Genomic DNA, 25613 nt, shown 5'->3' on the forward strand with positions numbered 1-25613 from the left:
ACTCTTCGAACACACCGACAGTGTCATTGCGCAAAATAGTAAGCAGCATTCTCTGGATATGTATGCAACAGAAGTTCAAGCCATCTATGCATACATTCCTGTGTGGACAGCCATGTTGGAAGCTGACCTTCGGGCTGACCTTGCCTGCTGTGAATTGTCACAGAATCGAAAAGGGACAAAACATGCAGTTTATCCTTTCATCCACACGATGTCACTAAAGATATACATCAAAAGGGGGCCATCAACAGAAATGGAGGAATGAGAAAATGACATCCCATGCATGCATGCATGCTTCTGATCCTAGAACATTTCACATGCAAATAGCACTTGATTTAATATTTATAACTCCAGGAATTACACTTTTTAGTTATTCAAAATCAAGACGTACTATATATGGACATTTTACTGTGGCTGATGATGTAGGGCAGTCTAATTCTGAATGGATGATAATGATGATGTGCTGGTGTTGAATCTCATTTCAATCAGGCATAATCATTTCATTTGAATTAAATACTGAATAAATAACCTACTCTGCAGGAGCAATGGGGGGGCTCCCGAATGACGCAGCAGTCTAAAGGCACTGCGTCTCAGTGCTAGAGGCGTCACTACAGACACCCTGGTTCAATTCCGGGCTGTATCACAACCGGCCGTGATTGGGAGTCCAATAGGGTGGCGCACAATTGGCCCAGCAACGTCCGGGTTTGGAAGGTGTAGGCCGCAATTGTAATTAAGAATTAGTTCTTAACTGACTTGCCTAGTTAAATAAAGGTTAAATAAAAATAAAATAAAATGAGGAGGTGGACCCACCAAAGGAGAACTTGAACCACTCACAGGGTGAGTAGCCTACACTACCACCTGTGACATAAAAGCCTGGGCCTCTTGGTAGAGGCAGTATACCTTCCCATACAGGTGCTACATGTCCCAATGCCAATGAGGGAACATTTCCAACAAAGGCCCGAGGGACCACAGGGATCTCATCACTGCCAACAGTGTAGCAATTGAGGAGGAACAGCCAAAACCAGGCTTAAACCAGGAACCCGGTAGTTATATGGTGAGATGCATTAACTTTGTCATGAAAGACTAGGCCTATAGACATCCTTTTCCCAAGCAGGCTAGTGACATTTGGTGACAAGTTCAGTTTGATGTGAGTGCAAGTAAAATAGTTTTCAATTCCATAGACAGACCAATGTAGGCTACATCTTTTCTTATATTTTTATTTATCTTGTTTTTATTTTCTACCTGTCATGTTTGAATTGTGGTGTTAGCCTGTGTGTGAGTGTTTCTTTTCTAATCTGAATGCCACTACTGAAATTGCCCCTCGGAAGAGTTCATCTACTCTATACTATTTCTGAATAGATACAAAAATGGTTATAGCCTAGTGCCCTTGCATGGAGTGGCTGTAGAGATTATAGTGAAGCAGCAGCCCAGAAAGGGAGGCTTTCAGACCATGCAGACACCAATCCTACAGGTGGGCAAAGATTGTCTATTGTATTAACAAGATAGTCAAGTGACCGCTCTAACAATGGAAATACATGTCCTCAGAGATGGAAGGCAGGCCAGATCAGCTGGGACCATTCTAGCCAATAAGAGAGCAGATACGCATGTTAACAACAGGCCATAGAGATAGATGACTAATTTTTGTGTCTGTGCCATTATAGCATCTGTGTCAGCATTCTCCATATTAAAGTAGTCAATTTTCATCTTCTTCATTAGCGGATTGCACCCAACTCATAGGCATCCCCACCCAGTTGACTACTTTAAAATGGTGGAAGCCCTCAATGGCAATGTCCATGCTAAAACTGGTTTTATATAACAGGTGGTTTGGAATTCCCATTGTTAAAGCCTATCCTGCCCATGTTATACTAAACAACATACACATAGCCACTACATTCATAAAAAGTGTCATTGTTTACATCGTTATCTAGCAACGCACTACTACTACAACAATGTTGCAATATTGACATTCGATCTCCACTAGTAATGGGAGTCAGGATGAGACAGACAGGCAGCTTTTCTTAGCCAGTCAAAATCATGAATCAACATACTTGTATGGACACATGCAAACGAAATGCAGCTCGTTCGCAGTCTTTCCAGCTTCAGTCTGAAGTGATTGTGTTAGCTGTGTAGTTAGCTAGCTCACAGGGGGGAAACAGCCCCCTTAGCAATGATTTTTGTTTGCCACAGCAACCTGCAAAGTTCTTCAACTATCAACCATCACTTACAAATTGAACTAAAAACCATAGAACAACTAAAATTGCACTTGACAACCAGTTTTGGTGAATGTAGCATCATGTTTTGTTGAAAAATTAATGGTTTGGGAAATAATTTAGCTTTTTAATGTTGGCAACCTGTGTTGAAAAATTCATGGTTTGGGAAATAATTCACTTATATTAGTGCACTCCTAACAACCTAAACATTACAAAACGTATATTTGATCAAATAAGCGACACGTAGCAACTTAGCAATTATATTTTTGTTGTTGATCAAATTCGACTCTCTCGTTGACCTCCAAACCAAAATTCCTCACTTCGCGGGCTTATTTTCGTAGACAGATTTTGTCTCCGTAAAACCTCTCGCATCGTCTTTTCTTCTCTGAGATGGGCCAGCCACTTGGACACGGAGTTCGAAATAGACGTTCCCTCGTGCGTCGCCGCTTGGCTTGAGCTGTCGCTCCTTCTCTTCCTCTCCGGGATGGTGAGGTGATTCGGAGCATGAGCAATGGGACTGAGCTGACACAGAACCTAAACCCCAAAGCAACGCTGGACTTTCAGAACGCGGAGAAGAAGCCACTCGACATTGCTCGCAGTTTCAAGGATGTTCTTCCCAGATGTGCCGCCACCCATCAATTATGCACTCGTGTTGGGAATAACGTGTCTGACGGTCTTCTGCAACTTCACCAAAGGTTCCTCTGAGTTTTCAGGTTGGGAAAGCATGCGTACCCCTTTATAATTAATGCTGCTTTTGTTGAACCATTCTAGTGTGTATTATGTATATGTGACGTAAATGCTTTAAATAGTTGTTTTGGGCTACAACAATTGATACAGAAAGCCATGGCATGGTGGTCATTGCACAGAAAGTATTTTTTGGGCTACTTTGGCTGCCTTTAGACAGGCAGCCCAATTCTTATATTGTTTCCACTAATTGGCATTTTGACCAATCACATCAGCTCTTTTTCAGAGCTGGTATAAATTGGTCAAAAGACCAATTAGTGAGCGAAACAATATATTAGAATTGGGCTACCAGTCCAACTGCAGCCTAGGTTTCAGATTTGCAGAACACAGTCCAAATGGTTATTGGTTGCAGTTTTTTACTAGCCTACTTGTTTTGTAGTCAATGGGCCCTCATTGGCGTGTTGCAACCTGTTATGCATGCATGTGTTTGTTTCGTAGTAGGCTAAACGACCACGGCTTTTAAAGGTACACTCTGTAAGATGTGCATGCCATCAAAGAGTGGACCCCCAACACAAACGTAAACAATGGTGGTAATGTATCCCATGGCTTCACATGCAAGTGACATTGATATTCCAGGCTATATCTAGTGCTTAAGGCATGACATTCCATAGAGGAACATGACTGTTTTTTTGCTACATTATTCGTCAGAATATGACAACTAAGCCCTAAAACAATGTTTTTGTTGTTGTTATAAGGTATAGAGTTGCACTAATCTCAACAAGGTAAAGTCATATTATTCCAAGTGAAGTGTAGGCCTATTTCATTCCATGATTTTACAGGAAATGTTACTGGCTTTAAATCATGCTGAAAGCCTCATGTGCTTGGTGCCCTGGATAAACATTGTGCCCTGTTGTTTTGCTGCTTGACAATGACCCACAGGCACTTCAAATAAGTATTTTGTTTTTACTGTAGCCAGTGCCTCAGTGTCAGGTATTGTAAGCCTAGGACTCTAACTCACATGTGTAAATAGCACACACAACTTCCTGATCGTGTGTGCAGATTAAGACATGACAAAATGGAGTCAATGTTTTACTTCATGAAAGGTTATACTACTACCTCACCCGGCCGGAAAAATAAATAACCCACATTCTTCCGGCTTCCAACACAGCCGTATTGAGAATATTGCAAGAGCATTGGTAGATATGGATACACGTAACATTACTCATGTGGGTGTTTTCTCGCTGTTTGCCACACAGTAAAGAACCTAACCCTAACCCCTAACCCTAACCCCTAACTGTGGTCTATTGTAATGAATGGAAACGTAGTATGGTCCAAGCCTGCAAAGTTTCATTATGAATTCAGTTAATTTCACATGCAGAATACACAGTACCAGTAGAACACAGTACTAGGGGAGACCTTTCCAGGGAGACCTCGCAAGAAAGTCAGCAAGGGAAACTTCCGAAGACACCACTGTTCTCTCATTTGAGGTTGTAGGCCAACTCTTCGCTAGCCCCCAGGACAGGCCAGCTACCTTGTTTCAGACTGAGTAGCAGCAGCAGGGAGGGACGTTTTGTTTACAGTGTCATAAACCAGGAAGAGAGCTTTGTGTCAATGTGAATTGGCTTCTAATGGGTCTCCTAATGGTTTTAAATGAGCGGACAAATGCCTGACCGGGGGCCAAGGTTTTAAAGAGCAGATGTGTGAACTTGTGTGTGTGTGAAGTTTGAAGTTAACGTAACCCTACTTTTGTGCCCTGTTGCGTAGGTGACAGCTGTCATTACATCTTAAAAGGCTGAACACTTTACATCTAGAGTCTCTTCAAATCAATATTGTCCAAAAACAGATTGAGTCAATCGATAGGCCTGTAATGTGACCTCGGAGAAAACATGTTACACTATTTTCAAAACATTGGGCAGGAGTTAATTCTGCAAAATCTAGAAAATCTCTAATTCGGCAGCTTTGTAGCAACATAAACGCATTTCTTGAGATAAGTGCACACAAGTTCGACTTAAGCCTAAGTCATTCATTATAGTCTATGTGCGATTTGAAAAAGCATTTGATTTAAGTGCATTAGGATCCAGGCCTTGCTCATCTCGTTTCCTCTCCTTTATGACCCCTGACCTAAGACAAACACGATAGACCTAAGAGTTACAGTGAAAAGTAATTGGAAACCAACTAGTCCTTATACCTATCCATTCCTCTGAAGGGGAAGGAGACAGGAAAGGAAGCCATTAAGTACAATTTAGTTGCGGCTTACAACCATGAGACATATCGTCTAGCCTCTCCTCCCTGCAGATCTAGGCTAGGCCTAGAGACGGCCATCTTCATCAGCTTCCGTCACCCTCCTCAGCTCCTGTCACCCTCCTCAGCTCAGCAGCAGCTGTGAATCAAAGGCTTGGTACTTGGTCTCCAGGGAGACGACAGCTGGCCAAGAATGTGCCTTGTTGCTAAAGTTCTCTGTCAGTGCCCCAGATGGCATTTGGAAGCAGAGTTATTCTCTTAACTCACATGGAATTGAATGCTGCCTAGTCATCAGTTTTTGCTTGTTGCGTTGGATTGGTCCTGTTGAGCAAACAAGATTGATTTTGGGGACTCAGGTCTCAAATTCCGAACCCCCGGCCCTATTACTAATATAATTTAGGAGTTTAGGAACCAGGAATGGCATTTCCTTCCCCTTCCCCCAAAGGGACAAAGTACTGGAATCAATAGACAATTGACAATTCCTTATGCCAAAGTCCTCCTAATGAAAGTAAAGATATGTACATATAATCAGTGCATATCAGCGCTAGTCATGTATTTCCAGTTGTCATAATGTCATGTTCGCTCTAGAAACCTAGAAATCAAGGCTAAACCAGCGCTGACAATGTTAGCTTAAATAGCATGCAAGTATAGGCGATAGGGGGATACCTAGTCAGTTGTTCAACTGAACACATTCAACTGAAATGAACCCAACCTCTCTGAATCAGAGCAAGCATTGAATTATTTAATTCACCCTTAGATATAAAAAAAACAATGTTGGTGCTAGGTAATTGAGTTCTATCTCTCCTTATCACCTCTATTATTCCAACACACAGCTGCCTGAATGACTAATTTAATGGCGCCGGAGGAGATGGCTGCCGTTTTGCGGGCTCTTAACCAAATTGTGCTATTGTGTGTGTTTTTTTGCATTCTTTGTAACTTATTTTGTACATAATGTTTCTGCCACCGTCTCTTATGACCGAAAAGAGCTTCTGGATATCAGGACAGTGATTACTCACCTTCGAACTGGACAAAGATTTTTTCTCTTCAAGGGCTTGTTAGTAAGTATTTCACTGTAAGGTTGTACCTGTTGTATTCGGCGCATGTGACAAATACAATTGTATTTAATTAGAAAGTGGGGAGTGAGCATTTAATGTAGAAGACCCCCTTGGGCTACGAGCTAGCTCTTTAAATATGCAGTCAGTCATGTCAGAAGCAGACTCATTACTTACCAACAACAGCTGCAAATTCCAATACAACTTTATCAGTGACAAATTCCCAAGATTTGTGAATCTGATCGGACCGAACAGCTAGCACAACAGCTAAAATGGCTTTGAAAAAAAACATGATTTCGGGTTTTAGGGAGAGGTATCTAACAAAATAACTACACTATGCCGTTCACTAATCATAAACTATTCACGTATAATAGACATGTCGGTACATTTGTGGACTAAATTCATACTTACTGAACCTTTAATATTAAAATGCCTTTATCTTATCCCAAGCTTTTCTTGGGGAATTAGAACCATCATCATTATCAGTACTTGGACATTGAATCATAGTGTTTGAAGCGTAGGTCCTTTTCCCAGCAATGACAGGTATACAGCATTGGAACTTTAAAGGGATAGTCCATCCAGATTTCAAGTCAAAGATTCTGAAAATCATTTTGTCTAGCTAAATTACTTGTTTTGAAGTTTCTTTGCACTTAAATATGACATTAATCCACCTTTTCTATGCCTTTAGGGATAACACATTCTCTCAGGCACACATTGTCTACCAGTGTGACATATGACCCCAGCTGCAGAAGTATTTTACCCCAATCTTTCTTTCGGTGTCGTCCAGCCCAAAGCGTCATGCAGGGTTTCTCCATAGGTCTCTATTATTGTAGACCCACCAGGATGTTACAGTGAACTTTCCCCCTCTCTCTCTCTCTCTCTCTCTTTCTGTGTCTCGTAAACCTGTGGCCGGGAGACCAGTTTAACCTCAGTCAATGGCTGTTAAATGGTCACGGGGTCAACAAAGGTCAAACCCTCTTAACTAATGTGTGTGTGTGGCTGGAGGGCTAATGATCCATCTTGCCTTCCTGTCTCTGCTCTTGATGTGAGCATACACGGAGAGTCAAAACCCACAGTTTTGGGTTTTAAATCAACATTTTCCAAAGAAGGCCACCCAAATCTTAGCATTTTATTTGGATGTGTTCCTGTTACTAAATGTGATGTCTGATTAAACAAAGTGTTGGAAGCTTTGCTGGTTGCTCGTGTAGAGATCTATGCAAGGAGTAGCAAGATTCAGTAACAGCAGCCCATTTGGAGAGCATGCTAACCTATCCTCACCTGGGACCTCCATGTAAAACCAGCATGGACACAGGCCCACCCACTAGGGAGCCAGGCCCTGACAGGCCAACCCAATCAGATTGATGTAGTTTAAGCATTGTTGTGAACTTTCCCCCCCCCCCCTTCTATAAAACAAGTGATGTATAGGACAACCTTTGCACACAGGTGCCTTTCCTTCACTGGACGGGCCTTGTGGGAACTTTTTTGGCAAAATCCCCTCATTGTTTTTTGGCTGAATTCAAGTCTAATATAAACATTCTTCTAATATGCGCTTATTTGCACTGCATCTATGACTGTATGAAAAAACGTAGCGTAATGGGCACACAACAGATAATAAAACAGTCAATAAAACATTGTTTCCCTCATACAGACAAGGCAGCGCTCATTGCCACTGCGCTCGATCCCCGACACAAGCACATGCGCTTTGTGGAGCAGCATCTCCGCCTGGAGATCAAGGAAAAGCTAACCGAAATGTAATGCAGAACCAAACTGCCGATTTCAAGTGCCAGCAATGCTGATGATGCTCACGCACACCCACATCACCTGCCCTCCACACACTTTTTGGAGAGGAATACTACACCAATGACGGGAACCAAAAAATGTTGAGCTTTATTTCACGAGCCGTGCATCCCACCTCAGGTCAACCCACTGGGTGAGGCCCGGTAAACGAGGCCCGGTAAACGAGGCCCGGTAAATGAAGCTTAGTGTCCTGGATAAGCAGTACCTTACAATTTGTAAGTCGCTCTGGATAAGAGCGTCTGCTAAATGACTTAAATGTAAATGTAAATGTACCTCACTGTACTGGCAACCTCGGTTCCAGCAGAGAGAGTTTGCGGGCCTTCTCGTAAATCGTCTCTGTACTCGCCTCTCCTCTGAGAATGTGGATATGCTAATTCTCTTGAATAACAATGCTTAGCAATTGTGACTTTTTGTTTTTATGAAAGACACAATCTGTTTACCGATAATTTCTTTAAATGTAGCCAAGACTTTTATTTATTTATTTTAGGAAAAAAGTCTGTCGTTCGGATTATGTAGCTTTTTCAAGTTAATATATTTTTCCATGTTTGACTTTTAGTTTTTATTAAGGACACTTAATGTGTTTACTTTCTTTCAACATATATATTTGTTTTGCACAATAATCAGTGTCGTTGACACATTTTCTAAAGGATTGAGGTCAGGGCTTTTTGTGATGGCCACTCATGATCAATATGTTGACTCTGTTGTCCTTAGAGCCATTTTCCCACAACTTTGTAAGTATGCTGGGGTCATTGTCCATTTGGTCAGACCCATTTTGACATGCAGTTTAACTGATGTCTTGAGATGTTGCTTAACCAAATATATTTAAATAATTTTCCAACCTCATGATGCCATCTATTTTTTGAAGTGCACCAGTCCCTCATTTTGAAGAAAAGCACCCCCACAACATGATTTATTTGCCATTTCTTTCGTGCTTCACGGTTGGGATGGTGTTCTCAGTTAGTATTTGTAACATTGCCTTTAAATGGTTTTCCTTCAAACATAACGATGGTCATTATGGCCAAACAGTTCTATTTTTGTTTCATCAGACCAGAGCATTTCTCCAAAAAGTAGGATCTTTGTCCCAATGTGCAGTTCTGCAAACATTTTCAAAGTCTGGCTTTTTATGGCCATTTTGTTGACTCTGTTGTCCTTCCATTTTCTGAGCAACTTTCAGGTTATGTTGATATAGGACCCATTTTACTATGGATATAGATCTTTTGTACCAATTTCCTCCAGCATCTTCACAGGGTCCTTTGCTGTTGTTCTGGGATTGTTTTGTACTTTTCGCGCCAAAGTACGTTCATCTCTAGGAGAAAGAACACGTCTCCATCCTGAGCGGTATGACGGCTGCGTGGTCCATAGTGTTTATACTTGCGTACCATTGTTTGTACAGATGAACATGGTACCTTCAGGCGTTTGGGAATTGCTCCCAAGGATGAACCAGACTGGTGGAGGTCTACAATTGTTTTTCTGAGGTCTTGGCTGATTTCTTTGGATTTTCCCATGATGTCAAGCAAAGAGGTACTGAGTTTCAAGGTAAGGCCTTGAAATACATCCACAGGTACTCCTCCAATTTACTCAATTATGTCAATTAGCCAATCATTAGCTTCTTTAAGCCATGGCATCATTTTCTGGACTTTTCCAAGCTGTTTAAATCCACCGTCAACTTAGTGTATGTAAACTTCTGACCCACTGGAATTGTGATACAGTGAATTATAAGTCAAATAATATGTCTGTAAACAATTGTTGGGAAAATTGCTTGTCATGCAAAAAAATAGATGTCCTAACCGACTTGCTGTAGTTTGCTAACAAGAAATGTGCGGAGTGGTTGAAAAACAAGTTTTTATGACTTACCAAAGTGTATGTAAACTTGCAACCTCAACTGTAAAGAGACGGCAACAGCATAAAAAAATAATTTCAAATGCCCATCTCACTCACACACACACACACACACACACACCTCCCTTCATTATCCAGATCCCCTTGAAGCCTCCCATATCTTAATCCTGCTCTGATTTTTGAGAGCTGGTTATAGTGCACCAGGCCCCCTTCCCTCTTTTACCATGTAACCCCCTCTCAGCACCTCTCCATACTCCTCTTATTTTCATCCCCATCCCTTCTTCCCCCACCCCCCCCATTCCCTCGCTTCTCCAAGCTTCTTTCCTCAACACTTCCCTTACCCTCTCTCCACTACCCCTCCCTCTCCTCCCCCTTTCCTCACCATACCTCTCCTTTCTAACTCACCCCTCCTTTCCCCACCTAGCCCCTCCTCCACAGGGCTTTTTCCAGAGCACTACTGTCTTTCTGTGTCTGTGTGCCAGGTGAGTTCTGTCCAAACAAATCCCCTACTTCGCCTCCTGCTTCTTTTGTCTACGGCGGGCCGAGGCAGGTGGCTGAGGGGAGGGGGACAGAGTCAGTTGGAAGGAGGGGGGATAGTATTATCTTAAACAGAAAGGAAGAAGAAGAAACTGAACTATAAAGCAGCTCGCTGATGTTCCTTGGAGCCAGGTTGTGAAATACTCGATTCATCGCTATCGACGGTCTCGTGCAAAAGTCCTAAAATCCCATCGGTAGGGCTGTAGTGGAGTTGGTCGAGATCTTCGAGTTCTTCTGTGTCCACATCACTAAGGAATTATCATGGTCCAATACAGTCATGAAAAAGATATGACAAAGCCTCTTCCCCCTCAACATGCTGAAAATAATTGACATGGGCCCTTAGATTCCTGGGAATCTGCACCATTGAGAGCATCTTAACTAGCTGCATCACTGCTTAGCATTCAACTGCAAGGCTCTATAGAGGGTAGTACATACAGCCCAGTACATCACTGGGGACTGGATCCCTGACATCCAGACCTCTATACCAGGTGGTGGTGCAGACAGCCCAGTACATAACTGGGGACTGGATCCCTGACATCCAGAACCTCTATACCAGGTGGTGGTGCAGACAGCCCAGTACATCACTGGGGACTAGATCCCTGACATCCAGAACCTCTATACCAGGTGGTGGTGCAGACAGCCCAGTACATCACTGGGGACTGGATCCCTGACATCCAGAACCTCTATACCAGGTGGTGGTGCAGACAGCCCATTACATCACTGGGGACTGGATCCCTGACATCCAGAACCTCTATACCAGGTGGTGGTGCAGACAGCCCAGTACATCACTGGGGACTGGATCCCTGACATCCAGAACCTCTATACCAGGTGGTGGTGCAGACAGCCCAGTACATCACTGGGGACTGGATCCCTGACATCCACAACCTCTATACCAGGTGGTGGTGCAGACAGCCCAGTACATCACTGGGGACTGGATCCCTGACATCCAGAACCTCTATACCAGGTGGTGGTGCAGACAGCCCAGTACATCACTGGGGACTGGATCCCTGACATCCAGAACCTCTATACCAGGTGGTGGTGCAGACAGCCCAGTACATCACTGGGGACTGGATCCCTGACATCCACAACCTCTATACCAGGTGGTGGTGCAGACAGCCCAGTACATCACTGGGGACTGGATCCCTGACATCCAGAACCTCTATACCAGGTGGTGGTGCAGACAGCCCATTACATCACTGGGGACTGGATCCCTGACATCCAGAACCTCTATACCAGGTGGTGGTGTAGACAGCCCATTACATCACTGGGGACTGGATCCCTGCCATCCAGACCTCTATACCAGGTGGTGGTGCAGACAGCCCAGTACATCACTGGGGACTGGATCCCTGACATCCAGAACCTCTATACCAGGTGGTGGTGCAGACAGCCCAGTACATCACTGGGGACTGGATCCCTGACATCCAGAACCTCTATACCAGGTGGTGGTGCAGACAGCCCAGTACATCACTGGGGACTGGATCCCTGACATCCAGAACCTCTATACCAGGTGGTGGTGCAGACAGCCCAGTACATCACTGGGGACTGGATCCCTGACATCCACAACCTCTATACCAGGTGGTGGTGCAGACAGCCCAGTACATCACTGGGGACTGGATCCCTGACATCCAGAACCTCTATACCAGGTGGTGGTGCAGACAGCCCAGTACATCACTGGGGCTGAGCTCCCTGACATCCATCATTAATAATATATGCCCATGGGGAGAAATGATGGTGCTTGTAAGTGTGACATTTTGTTTAAAAGAATTCATTCTCTTTTTTTAGGCCTTATCAATAATGAATTGAATCTTGCTTATTGACAATGTTTGGCATGTCCATGCTCAGTCATAATGTAATTTACAGTAGGCCTAGCCCCTATATCAGTGTGAATGCTATTGAAGCTATGCAATACTTAGAACAATATGGACTGCAAATGGGTTCAATTTAAAATATTTAGCAAACGTAGGTCTACATTTTGTTATTTGGTTTCTGTACACCTTTTAACAAACAATAACGGACTAACATTTGAATTGGAGTTAATTCCAAGGTAATCCATAAAAGACCTTAAATACATAACTTGAAGCAACCATCTTTGGCCATGGAGCACGTTCTGATTGGCCAGTGAGAATCCAAGTCTCGACACAACCTGTTTATTCATCAAATCTTTTCTCGGCAATGCCAGCAAGTCCACCCATAATTATAATAGTGAAAGTAGCTCAAATATTTCTGACACGCCACTGAACCTATAGCGCTACCACCTGCGCTTAGATTTACCATTGCGTTAGGGTTGTTAAAAGCCCAATCGGTCACAGTAGCATTTTAATGTTGTTTTTGTCTCGGGTTACAACTAACTTAAACACCAGCACAGAAGTAAAAAGGTGTACACTCACTGAGCAAAACATGAATTAGACTCCTTGCTTTTAAACATGCCCCCCATGAATGAGAATGGCGACTATGTTGCTGACTGCTAGGCTTAATTTCTAATCACTTGGGCTAGGCTGTAGCTGTCTTTTCCCACTGAAAATGCAATGCACCAACGTCTCATCACTAAGCTAAGGACTCTGGAACTAAACACCTACCTCTGCAACTGGATCCTGGACTTCATCAAGTAGGCAACAACACGTCTGCCACGCTGATCCTTAACACTAAGGCCCCTCAGAGGTGTGTACTTAGTCTCCTCCTGTACTCCCTGTTCACCCATGACTGCGTGGCCAAACACGACTACAACACCATCATTAAGTTTGCCGACAACACAAAAGTGGTAGGCCTGATCACCGACAATGATGAGACAGCCTATAGGGAGGAGGTCAGAGACCTGGCAGTGTGGTGCCAAGACAACAACTTCTCCCTCAATATGAGCAACACAAAGGAGCTGATCGCGGACTACAGGAAAAGGCGGGCCGAACAGGCCCCAATTAACATCTACGGGGCTGTAGTGGAGCGGACCATCGGGAGCGTCCTGATCAGTTGCATCACCGCCTGGTATGGCAACTGCTCGGCATCTGATCGTAAGGCGATACAGAAGGTAGTGCGAACGGCCCAGTACATTAAGCTTCCTGCCATCCAGGACCTATATCATAGGTGGTGTCAGAGGAAAGCCCATAAAATTGTCAGGACTCCTGTCAGCCAAGTTCTCTGCTACCGCTCAGCAAGCGGTACTGGAGCACCAAGTCTCGGACCAAAAGGTTCCTCAACAGCTTCTACCCCCAAGCCATAAGACTGCTGAACAATTAATAAAATCGCCTCCGGACAATTTACACTTCACCCCTGCCTACATGTACAGATTACCTCAACTAGCCTGTACCCCCGCACACTGACTCGGTACCGGTGCCCTCTGTATATAGCCTCGTAATTCTTATTGTGTTACTTTTTATTTTAGCCTACTTGGTAAATATGTTCTTAACTCTTCTTGAACTGCACTGTTGGTTAAGGGCTTGTAAGTAAGCATTTCACGGTAAGGTCTACCCTATTCAGCGCATGTGAGAAATAAAGTTTGATTTAATTTTGACATGAAGTAACTGCTTAGCTCTCACTGCAGAGAGGCTTGAGTTAGGAGAGGGTCTCCATCTTCCTGGAGTAGTTTCATGACTGGGCCCTCCCCTGTCAACAATGTCATGTGTGTTTCAATCCATGCACTCACTCCACATAAAGATGTGTAAGAGCGCAGCAAGCCAAAACATCTTCCTCCACTCTCTCGGGATGAAGGTTGATGGTGGTCGGGAAGACTCTGAAATGATTGGCTAGGATGCCAAAGGCTTTTTCCATGATCCTCCAAGCATGTGCCAGCCTGTAGTTGAAGACGTTTTTGGGCTCTTCAAGTTGCCAGCGTGGATATGGCTTCATGAGGTACGGCCTCAGGGGAAATGCCTCATCTGCAGTGATGGTCAGTGCTAGGAAAGGGGCACAGCAGCAGGGACGTCTGCGATCCTCTTCTTCAGGGCATTCTGTGAAGAACATCCGCCAAACAACCCCGCCTACCCGAAACCCCTCCATGCCATCCAACATCGACGGTACAGTAAACTGTCATTCCTGTCCACTAGTGACATCAACACAATGGAGAAGTTGTGCGTGTGATTGTAGAATGTGGATCCGGAGAGCATCAGTCCAAGACCATTCTTTTTTTTTTTTTTAGCAAGAAACGTTCCCTGAAAATAAGGGAATTACTATTTCAGTCGGTTCCCTTTCGGTTTGCAGTTAGGCAACATTGTGCAACATTCATCAACTCAATACCAGTTGCATTGTCTGAAAGCTGTCGGAAAGCTCCAGACACTGCAGTATGGAACAGAAAAGAAACGTTAAAGAAACCATCAACAGTGATGGCCCAGGCTTCTACAGGTAGGGGTGTAGTACACAGCCTGTTGGACACAGTCCGTCTCAGTCTCACTATTCAGACTATACTAATGAGAGATGCATTATAGCGTCACTGTCTTGACTCAGACTGTGCAGACTGCTATTGAGAACAATGTAGCCTATTATCTCTGCTCAGACTTTGAGAGAAATAGGCCATCATCACGTGTCTCTCCAGAATTTGCTATTGAGAGTCGTATTATGCTAGTGGATGTAGCTAGTAACAATGTACTGTAGCTAGAAAGGCCACCGATTTTTATCTCCTCTCGTCCGCCCCACTTACGGGTGGCTATCAAATGATCCTTTCAACACCGCCTGTTTGCTCTTGTTGTCTGAAGGAATGTCAGCCACGCTTTGATGCCCTCCGTCCTCACTCTCTCTCACTCCTTCCCTTTCTTTCTTTCTTTCTTTCCCTCTTTTTCTTATTCACTTGCTTCCTGGGAGCTGATTTTATGTTGCTTTTTAAAAAGCTGTCGTGTGTCTCAATTCGGCCCTTTTCCAAGTTATCATCCCTCATCCACCCATCCAGCTCTATTTTCTTTCCCCTTATCATCCCTCTATTTCATGTTTTATGTTGTGCTTACGGGAGACAATAAAATCACAGTCAGAGGGGGGACAGGATATTTTAAGGCCCGTTAGACGTACGTAGAGGTATGGTAGGAGGAGAGCGAGGGATAAGCGAGTTAAAAGAAAGTGAGGTAGAGAGCCCTGAAGAGAGAAAGTATGAAAGGGAGACAGAGACAGAGAGAGAGAGAGAGAGAGAGAGAGAGAAAATAAAGAAACACATGAAAGGTAGAGAGAGGAAAGAAAGTGGTAGAGAAAAATATGAAAGGTACAGAGAAAGTGAGAAAGGTAAAAAAGAAAGAGGGAGGGAACGTTAGAGAAGGGGTGTGGGGTGCATTGGAACAAGGAGGCATTGTGTAGGCCCCTTCTGGTAAAGACTGACAGTCTGAATTGCACCATGCTACAGCAGAGTCCTCAAAGCCACACTAGTCTGCTTCTGTTCAGTCTCCCTTGGCCTGTGGCAACCTCAGGTAAGCTCCGAGACGGGGACGAGAAAAAGCGAAAGAAAGACGGAAGGAAAAAGGGAGCCCTGCCAATGATTGTTTTGGCAACCTCGGGTATGCTCAGGATGAGGGAGAGGAAGAGGGAGGGAGACGTGATGATAAGAGATGGAGCTGATGTAGTAAGATGAGAAGAACAGGCAGCGGAGATGAGAAAGGAGGAAATAGTGAGGAAAAGGAAAGGTCCCACTCCTCAGCCTTATCCCTCCATTCAAACAGTAATACGCTGTCTCTCTCTGTCTGTCGTCTGGGTCTTTCTATCTGTCTGCGTGTGCATGCACTACGTGTGTGTCTCCAGTGAGCCAAACAATAAGAGACTCTTATAGGCTAGCTGCTAGCTGTTCCAACAGGCCTTTTGTGGGTGGGGATCTCCCTGGTGAAGTCCTATTGAACATGCCTGTGTATAGGCTTCCCTCAGCCCCTGTTCTTTAAACCCTCGGAGGTGCTACTCTGCCTCTCCACTTGTTGTTCTCTCCTCTGTGAACAGCCCTTCGGGTAAGCCTGTTTAAACCAGGCAAAGCTCTCCCTTTCAGGGCCCACCCACTCCCCTCTTTTTGAATGGAAATTCCTTTTCTTCTCCCTTTCTTCCCCGCCTGGGCTTTTGAACCGTCCCGAAAAGGTATGTGGTGTAACTGTTAATGCATTAAATTGATGAATGGCGACTGTCAGCGTGTGTGTTTATCTCTGCGTGCCCCTCCGCCCCCTCATCAACTCTTCCCCCCCTACCCATCTCTCAGAGTGAAAGTGTCCCCTTGCCCACATGGGTCAGCGGGACAGGCACGCGCTAGCCAAGAGGTCAGTGGGGAGACCATTGTTTGTGTTTGGGGAGGGCGGTTAGGAGGGGAGACGTGGATACTCCCTCAACAACCCCTGGGATGCTAAGCAGTAAGTAGCCTCTAGTGTGCTGAGAGAGAGCTTTAAAGATACTATCTCAAACCCCAACAGATGTTAATAGTACAAACTGTGGGTTGAATGGCAATCTCCAGATTGTTGCTTTAAAGTTCCCCTTCAGAGCCCCAGGAGAAGCTTAGCGAGCAGGCTCCCAGTTGAACATTCTCTCCTTGTCTAAAGTTTACACACAAAGCCCACATATAGTGCATTTTGGTCTGCCTCGCGCGGGGCTCGAACCCGCAACATTCTGCACAACAACATGCACTTTTGAGTGCCCGTTCGATTTACAGTACCTTCAGAGAGTACCTTCAGAGAGTACCTTCAGAGAGTACCTTCAGAGAGTACCTTCAGAGAAGAGAGTACCTTCAGAGAGTATTTACACCCATGGACTTTTCCACATTTTGTTTTGTTACAGATGGAATTGTAAATGGTTAAATAAACAAACATTTGTCACTGGCCTACACACGGTACCCATAATGTGGAATTATGTTTTTTACAAGTTAATAAAAAAAATGAAAATCTGAAATGTCTTGAATCAATAAGTTATGACACACCTACATTTGCTTAACAAGCCACATATCAAATCAAATTTTATTTGTCACCGAATACAACAGGTGTAGACCTTACCGTAAATTCTTAATTACAAGCCGTTCAAGAAATAGTTAAGAAAATATTTACTAAATAAACTAAAGTATAAATTAAAATAAACAGTAGCACAATAATGAGGCTATATACAGGGTGTACTGGTACCGAGTCAGTGTGCGGGGGTACAGGTTAGTTGAGGTAATTTGTACATGTAGGTAGGGGTAAAGTGACTATGCAACGATAATAAACAGTAGCAGCAGTGTAAAAAATAAGGGTGGGGGGGGGGGGTCAATGTAAATAGTCCGGGTGGCCATTTGATTAGTTGTTCAGTAGTCTTATGGCTTGGGGGTAGAAGCTGTTGAGGAGCCTTTTGGTCCTAGATTTGGCACTACGGTACCGCTTGCTGTGCGGTAGCAGAGAGTACAGTCTACGACTTGGGTGACTGAAGACTTTGACAACTTTTTGGGGCCTTCCTCTGACACCGCCTATTATATAGGTCCTGGTTCGCAGGAAGCTTGGCCTCAGTGATGTACTGGGCTATACGCACTACCCTCTGTAGTGCCTTACGGTCAGATGCCAAGCAGTTGCCATACCAGTCGGTGATGCAACCGGTCAGGATGCTCTCGATGGTGCAGCTGTGTAACTTTTTGAGGATCTGGGGACCCACAGCTGTCTTGGTATGTTTGATAGTGATGTGGACACCGAGGAATTTGAAACTCTCGAACCGCTCCACTTTCAATTTTAATGGGGGCCTGTTCGGCCCTCCTTTTCCAACAGTCCACGATCAGCTGCTTTTTCTTGCTCACAGTCTGGGAGAGGTTATTGTCCTGGCACCACACTGTCAGGTCTCTGACCTCTTCCCTATAGGCTGTTTCATCATTGTCGGTGATCAGGCCTACCACTGTTGTGTCGTCAGCAAACTTAATGATGGTGTTGGAATCATGCTTGGCCGCGCAGTCGTGGGTGAACAGGGAGTACAGGAGGGGACTAAGCATGCACTCCTGAGGGGCCCCAGCGCTGAGGATCAGCGTGGCAGATGTGCTGTTGCCTACTCTTTCCACCTTGGGGCGGTCCGTCAGGAAGTCCAGGATCCAGTTGCAGTGGGAGGTGGCCAGTCCCAGGGTCCTTAGCTTAGTGATGAGCTTTGTGGGCACTATGGTGTTGAACGCCGAGCTGTGGTCAATGAACAGCATTCTCACATCGGTTGGAAAGAGCCGTGTGGATCTGTTGTGGCGGTATGCGAATTGGAGTGGGTCTAGGGTTTCCGGCATGATCGTGTTGATAAATGGGTTTGGGAGCTTGTCTGCAGAAATAAATGGACAGGTAAAGGAAATATTAGATGCAATACATAAACACGTTCATATCCATACCATCATTTGCTAGATTGGAACTGATTCTAGATTAATATTTGATTATAGAATGTAGTGACATAAAAACAGTTGTTGGTAAGCCGTAGCCCAATCAACAGCCAACGTTTACTTTTTTATTTGGGGCCCAAGAGAGTCTATTACAAATCAGACTTCATCTGAAGGAAGTATGGTTTGAAGTGGCTGAAATGATTCAGAAAGGTATGCACCGATATGACATTTTTGGCCGATATTTTCCCTGCCTAAAAACCCGATAGCGATAACCGATATTTAACATGTTTGTGGTCTTTTAAGCATTCTAGTTAAATAGTTAATACACACACACGGACGCAGCGGTCTAAGGCACTGCATCTCAGGGCAAGAGGCGTCACTACAGTCCCTGGTTCGAATCCAGGCTGTATCATGATTGGGAGTCCCATAGGGCGGCGCAATTGGCCCAGTGTCGTCCGGGTTTGGCCGGGATAAGCCCATCAATGTAAATAAGAATTTGTTCTTAATTAACTGACTTGCTTAGTTAAGTAAAAGGTTACACACACACCACACTGACCAGAAAGTAATTTTGTTTGCATTTACGTATGTCCCAATTACCAGTAAAACATAATCAAAACCTATTTCTTTCGCTTACTTGCAGTTTCGTTGTTCATTTGTTCAGTCGTTTCATTCTCAACCAGGATTTCTATGGAATGCCATTTGGGTCTTTGCGTGTCAAAAAAGATACACATCAAATAACACGACATAATCTGTTTCAATTGCTATAGTTAGCTAGCTAACTATAGCATTATCATCTAAAATAACCATAATTTATAAGACAGTTCTTATTGAATTAATGGTGGTGTGAAGCTAGCCACAATAAGGATTAGCCACAATAGTGGACTTTGTGGTTAGCCCTTAAAATAAAAGGCATAATTCTACTATTTGTATTAATTTGCATGACTGTCAATGACATACTTTTATTTTGAAGGCAAACTGCAAATTCCACTATTGTGCCTAATGCTTATTGTGGCTAGCTTCACAACACATAACCCGGTCCGGTCGAGCTTCACAAGCCAGATGAAGCTACCTGGCTGCTTTTAACGTTAGCTTTGGGAAACAGGGTTAAGTAGATGGCGAGCTATTTATTTTCATGACCTGAAGTTCAATTTCAAATCGGCAAACAGCAAGTGGCTAACTAGCTAATACTTAGTCACAAGGATTCCTAAATCATTGCTAAGAATAATGAAAATGACTGCAGTTTCTACTGGTCATTGTTTTCACGCTGGTTGTATTGGTGCTAGCTAGGTACCAAGCTAAAGCAAGGTACCCCGGAAGTTGCAGTCGAACAAATGATGCTTTATTACTAACGATGTATTGTAAAAACATAGTTTGTGGCCGGTGTTTGCTTGTTTTCATACTTTTTTTTACACAGCTGAGACAGTGCTACTGTATCTTTTTTTGCCATGCAAAGACCCAAATGGCGTTCCATAGTATGTATGTCGTGAAGCTAATAGCAGTGACTCTATTACTGTGTAACTCCGGTAGGGCAACATCTGAAAAATAGCGCACTTGGTAGTGTGTACCGGCGCTTGACCAGTCGGCGAAAGTCAACATCACCCACGACAGAGAACGGTTGATGGTCAAAGGCAATGAATTCCATTATCTTGGCATTAATGGAAATCGCCTTTGAGTTGACTCGCTGACATGTTCTTACTCTTTCAAATGACTGCTCGACTTGTTGACTGTTGATCCACACAGCAGACATTGTGTGGGACAGGTTAGGAATGCTGTGTTGCACGTGTTGCTCAACATTTTGTCATGTACGTTATATATAGGTATGCACGGTGGCTCGACATCGGGCCATTGTTAGGTAAATTATCATCCGATTCCAATATGTTCACAGATATATCGTGCAACCCTAATCAACAAATGTCTACACTGTACTTCTGATCAATTTGATGTTATTTTAATGGACAAAAAAAAAATAGGCTTTATTTTTAGCATTATTAGGCCTACTTTACAGTATTGTCATCTACTGTACCTGTTCATTTTCCTGGGCTTTTGCGTCCAGGACAGCCCTTGGTTAGAAACTCCAGTGTAGATTTGGACTTGTGTTTTAGGTTATTCACCATATGGCAGTCTGACAGACACATCTGGGTTTGGAGGATGCCAGGAGAACGCTACCTGCCCCAATGCATTGTGCCAACTGTAAAGTTTGGTGGTGGAGGAATAATGGTCTGGGGCTGTTTTTCATCGTTTGAGCAAAGTCTACTTACGGACATTCCAGACAATTCTTTGCTTCCAACTTTGTGGCAACAGTTTGGGGAAGGCCCTTTCCTGTTTCAGCATGACAATGCCCCCATGCACAAAGCGAGGCCCATACAAAAATGTTTTGTTGCAATCGGTGTGGAAGAACTTGAGACTGGCATGCACAGAGCCCTAACTTCAACCCCATCGAACACCTTTGTGATGAATTGGAACGCCGACTGCGAGCCAAGCCTCATCTCCCAATGGCAGTGCCATTGGATGCAAGTCCCTGCAGCAATGTTCCAACATCTAGTGGAAAGCTTTCCCAGAAGAGTGGAGGCTGTTATATAAGCAACTCCATATTAATGCCCATGATTTTGGAATGAGATGTTCGACGAGCAGGTGTCCACATAGATTTGCTCATGTAGTGTACCTGAGCACTACCTCTCTGTGCATTCCTGCTGGTACCTGACACACCTCAGCGTACTATGGTCAGAGCCAGGGTTCTGACCACAGTACGCCTCCTTTGTTTTATTTTGCATAGTTGATCATGAGAGTTTATTACATTAGCACACACATTACCTCAACATTTAATGCATCTCTCTCTCTCTCTCTCTCTCTCTCTCTCTGCCGAACCATGTGGAAAGCCTGGATCCCACATCTCTTTGACCTACAGTAGGCCTTTATCTAATCAGTGAGACCATGTGTGACAGTGTTGACACAACACAGCAGTCACTCCCTAATCTCCGTCCTACCTGACCCACTCTAACGCCGGGGTCAGGCCACGAGGCCATCACATGACCGCAAATGAGGAACTAATTACCTTCGGGCCTCAGGTCCTCCGGTTTCCAGCTTTTCGATAGGCTGACGGGGGTAGAAGATCACATGAATGGGGGTGGAAGCACAATTGCATCCGAGGTCTGGACATTCCATAAAACTGTCTGACAGGCTGATTCTTATCGCATGACTTAGGTGTTATAACACGGGGTATAAGTGGAAGCTGCAACTCTGCAGCAGCTGTTTTGGGGGCTGGTTGTGTTGTCATGCCTCATACATAGGCCCTTAGTACCTGCTTGTGTATTACATTCATGCATGTGTGCTTATGTTTAATTATCTTGAGAATTGATCTCAGGTCATCTGCTTACCAGTTTGCGCATGCTAAACAATCTCGATACCACCACGCTGTCTCGTGAAAACAATGTTGTGATGAGATTGTTAACGTGGCTATAACGAGCTGTGGCTCAAAGCAGCCTCAAACGTTTTCAGTCAGACACTCACCATTGCCATATAGAGTTGAAACATCTATAGCCGACGTTTTGAATTGAATAACATTGCTTGTGGCCTTCAGAGCTGTAATGATTTGACACGTTAGCTTTCGTTACAGGCAAGTACAAGTGCATACTAGTAGTAAGGATGCTGTCCGAGCTGGTTGTGTTGTTGTTTGTGTGTGTGTGGTCCTGTCATGGGGAATGCAAAGTTCACCCTTACACATAGCCCTGCCCGCTGCAGAGAGAGAGTGTGTGTGTGTGTGTGTGTGTGTGTGTGTGTGTGTGTGTGTGTGTGTGTGTGCCAAAGAAACATTGTGTACTATTCACACCAAGCTAACTTCGCTTTGCATTTTATGATCAATGAAATCGGCAAGGCAAAACCCTGCTATACCTGACTGCAAACATCTGGCCTTTGACTATGGCAATCCATTCAAAGTAGCCTACTGTTATAGTTAAAAGCTTAAATGTAAAATGTTCTTGGTTTGACTTCAAGTGCACTTGAAATGGTACACAGGTAAAGCAATGAATTAAACAGTGAAAGATCAGAGGCTCCACTGTTGTCTATGACCTGTTACTCTGAGCTATGAGAGTTTCATGACCAAGCTCCATGGAACTACTGCACTGTTGTCTGGTTATGACCTGTTACTCTGAGCTATGAGAGTTTCATGACCAAGCTCCATGGAACTACTGCACTGTTGTCTGGTTATGACCTGTTACTCTGAGCTATGAGAGTTTCATGACCAAGCTACATGGAACTACTGCACTGTTGTCTGTTTATGACCTGTTACTCTGAGCTATGAGAGTTTCATGACCAAGCTCCATGGAACTACTGCACTGTTGTCTGTTTATGACCTGTTACTCTGAGCTATGAGAGTTTCATGACCAAGCTCCATGGAACTACTGCACTGTTGTCTGTCTATGACCTGTTACTCAGAGCTACGAGAGTTTCATGACCAAGCTCCATGGAACTACTGCACTGTTAAGAGGTAACCATGGTCATGGTAAAGATGATTATGTGTGTGTCACTGTGTGTGGGGATAGTTCCTACTTCCTCTAATGTACCTGTAATGTTTGCAAAGCACTCAGCAGTGGGAACCTAACATGTTCAGCTAGCTGAATCAAAGTTGCAATTCTTCTTAGCTGACACTTTCAGTTTTGAACCGAGATTGCTTACGGCTTTAAAATGATACTAACAAGTCTCCTTGTTTTGGATAAAGTCTGTGCAGCCTCTTATGCATTTTTGTAACACTTTGTTGTGAAGTAATTCTTAAGCTGACATGAACAGGCATGACGGTAAATTACATCTGTTATGTCATTGGTAAGTCCTTATGGTCGTTGGGTTCAAGTAAAGTGGAACATTGGTTTCAAACATTATCGCACCGGGCCTGTACTGAGAAAGTCACTCGTGAAAGCACTTCCCCTCTCGCATACGACGAAGTCTGTCTCAGTCCCAAATGGCACCCTGTTCCCTGTAAAGTGCAGGAATAGGGTACTTTTGACCAGAGCCCGATGAGTCCTGGTCAAAAGTAGCGCACGTTACAGGGAATAGGGTGCCATTTGGGACACATCTGTTTATCTTGAGGACTTTTGTCCCGAATGGTCCACTGCCAGCTGTCAATCATTTGGCTGAATAGTTGTGGAGTAAAAAAGACACCGTTTGACAGAGGGGAAAGAAGGAAGGAAGGCAGTACTCCTTTATCTGCACTCTCCTTCTCGTAGGCAGGAATGTTAATGGTGCCGGTGCTTTGTGATGGGGTTCAGTTCTCCTGATGGGACAGGCTGGTGCCTCACAATGACAGGAATATGTCAATAGAAATGCCAGAAAATGCTGGCTAACGCCGGAATTAGCTTTAGGATTAAAGAGACATGCTAGGCCTGTGGGGTTTCGCCTAACAGCCACATGTAAAATAACATTAATCACAAAGTTTTCAAATAGGCTGCCCATCTCTGTTTTTATACACTTAAAAATATGGAATACAGTTCAAAACATGGTGGTTGGCTAACTTCTTGGTGCGAGTAAAGTAAATGTTGGATAAAAAATGTCATGACAGGCCTGATGGAAACAACATTTTTTTGGTTAGCTTCCCAAATGTCAACGAAACAAAATACGCTCGACAAGGTGGAACCTTTTTGTGTTGGTATAATTGATTATGTAAGAAATGTTTGTGGAAATATTTATATAATGACCGTCATCTTGGAGTCATACTCGTCGGGAAAGCATGCAGTTTGTTAGGCTACAGACTAAATAAGCTATGATGAACTTCACAGGATGGTGAAAGTGCAATGTGAATGAGCTTGGTGCTCCTTTCCAATAAATATTGAGGGTATTATTCTGGTGACATGATCATCAATACTTGGGCTGCCATTTGACAAATCAAAATAATCTTGCTATTTTGTCCATAATTATCTCATCATGTAGGCTATACGTGCGCTCTAGTCAACAACGTGAGGGCTGTGCTGTTGGTTAGAGCACATTTCCCAACACCCAAGTGGGCACACTCACTATATAACGCCATTTTTGTTGTTTGAAAACTATCAATAGACTTCAAAATGCAATGGAAACCCATGAAAAACATTTATTTGGTACATGGGAATTTAACTGCAAAAGGTATTTTTATGTGCACTACGTCATCACGAACAGCCTTTTATGGGCACAAGTACATTTGATGGAAACATCTCTGATGGAGAAATGTATATTTGCATGACAATCTTTTGCCAATTGAATGGAAACCTAGCTACTGAGTCTGAGAATAGACCCACTAATGCTAACAAAGAGGTTATCCGCGGAGACCAGGATTCAGGGTTAGCGGACTTAGTGCTAGCACAGGTTAGCGAGGGCTTTATCTCAAGCCTAGCCTCAGAGAGCCTCATATGACTGGAGGCTAACAGCCAATGACACTAGGCTAGGGCGTTTAGCGTTAGCTTGGTGTTGTGGTATTCTAGGCCCGGAGCAATGTTTTTTGAGATGGTTAAGTGAAGGCTGTCAGGCTTGTTGGAAGATGACGCTGCAGTGGATGGCAGCCATCTCATGGTGTTTTTTTTGTACATAATGTCTCCGCCATAATTTCCTCTGTGTATTTATTATTTGTTTCATAAAAATAAAACTATAAACCAATTTTAAAAAGTTAGTTAAATATATTCACAAATCACCAAATTATTGTTTAAAACACACTGTTTTGCAATGAAGGTCTTCAGTTGCCTCAACAGCACTGTAGGGTAGCACAATGGTATAGCTGGAGGACATCTATCTTCCGTCCTCCTCTGGGTACATTGACTTCAATACAAACCCTAGGAGGCTCGCGCTTATCACCCCCTCCCATAGACTTAAACAGTAATTATGACAACTTCCGGAGGACATCCTCCAACCTAGCAGCATAAATTGACATGTTGTCCACCCAATCACCATGGTCCACCCTCTCAAAGGATCAGAGAATGAATCTAGTGCTGAAAGCATAAGCTACAGTTAGCTAGCTCTGCAGTGCATATCATTTGGTGAGTAGATAACTCAGAGAAACAA

At 43.9% G+C, this 25613-nt stretch overlaps 1 protein-coding gene across 3 annotated transcripts in view; it reads left to right on the forward strand.

Annotated features, from left to right (window-relative positions):
- Window positions 1-1140: 1140 nt before the first annotated feature.
- The window catches only part of LOC118386752 (protein eva-1 homolog C-like), a 226051-nt gene continuing 201578 nt past the window's right edge, over window positions 1141-25613 (forward strand). The window contains exon 1 of one of the 3 annotated variants that reach the window (XM_035774526.2): window positions 1141-2920. In XM_035774526.2, coding sequence (XP_035630419.1) covers window positions 2815-2920 — 106 coding nt within the window. In that variant the 5' untranslated portion in view covers window positions 1141-2814. Of the gene's footprint in view, window positions 2921-3232; window positions 3482-25613 lie in introns of those variants that run through there. The other 2 variants (XM_035774527.2, XM_035774528.2) reach the window with 2 other exon arrangements.

The sequence above is a fragment of the Oncorhynchus keta genome, chromosome 8 (genome assembly GCF_023373465.1).
Source record: "Oncorhynchus keta strain PuntledgeMale-10-30-2019 chromosome 8, Oket_V2, whole genome shotgun sequence".
Lineage (NCBI taxonomy): Eukaryota > Metazoa > Chordata > Actinopteri > Salmoniformes > Salmonidae > Oncorhynchus > Oncorhynchus keta.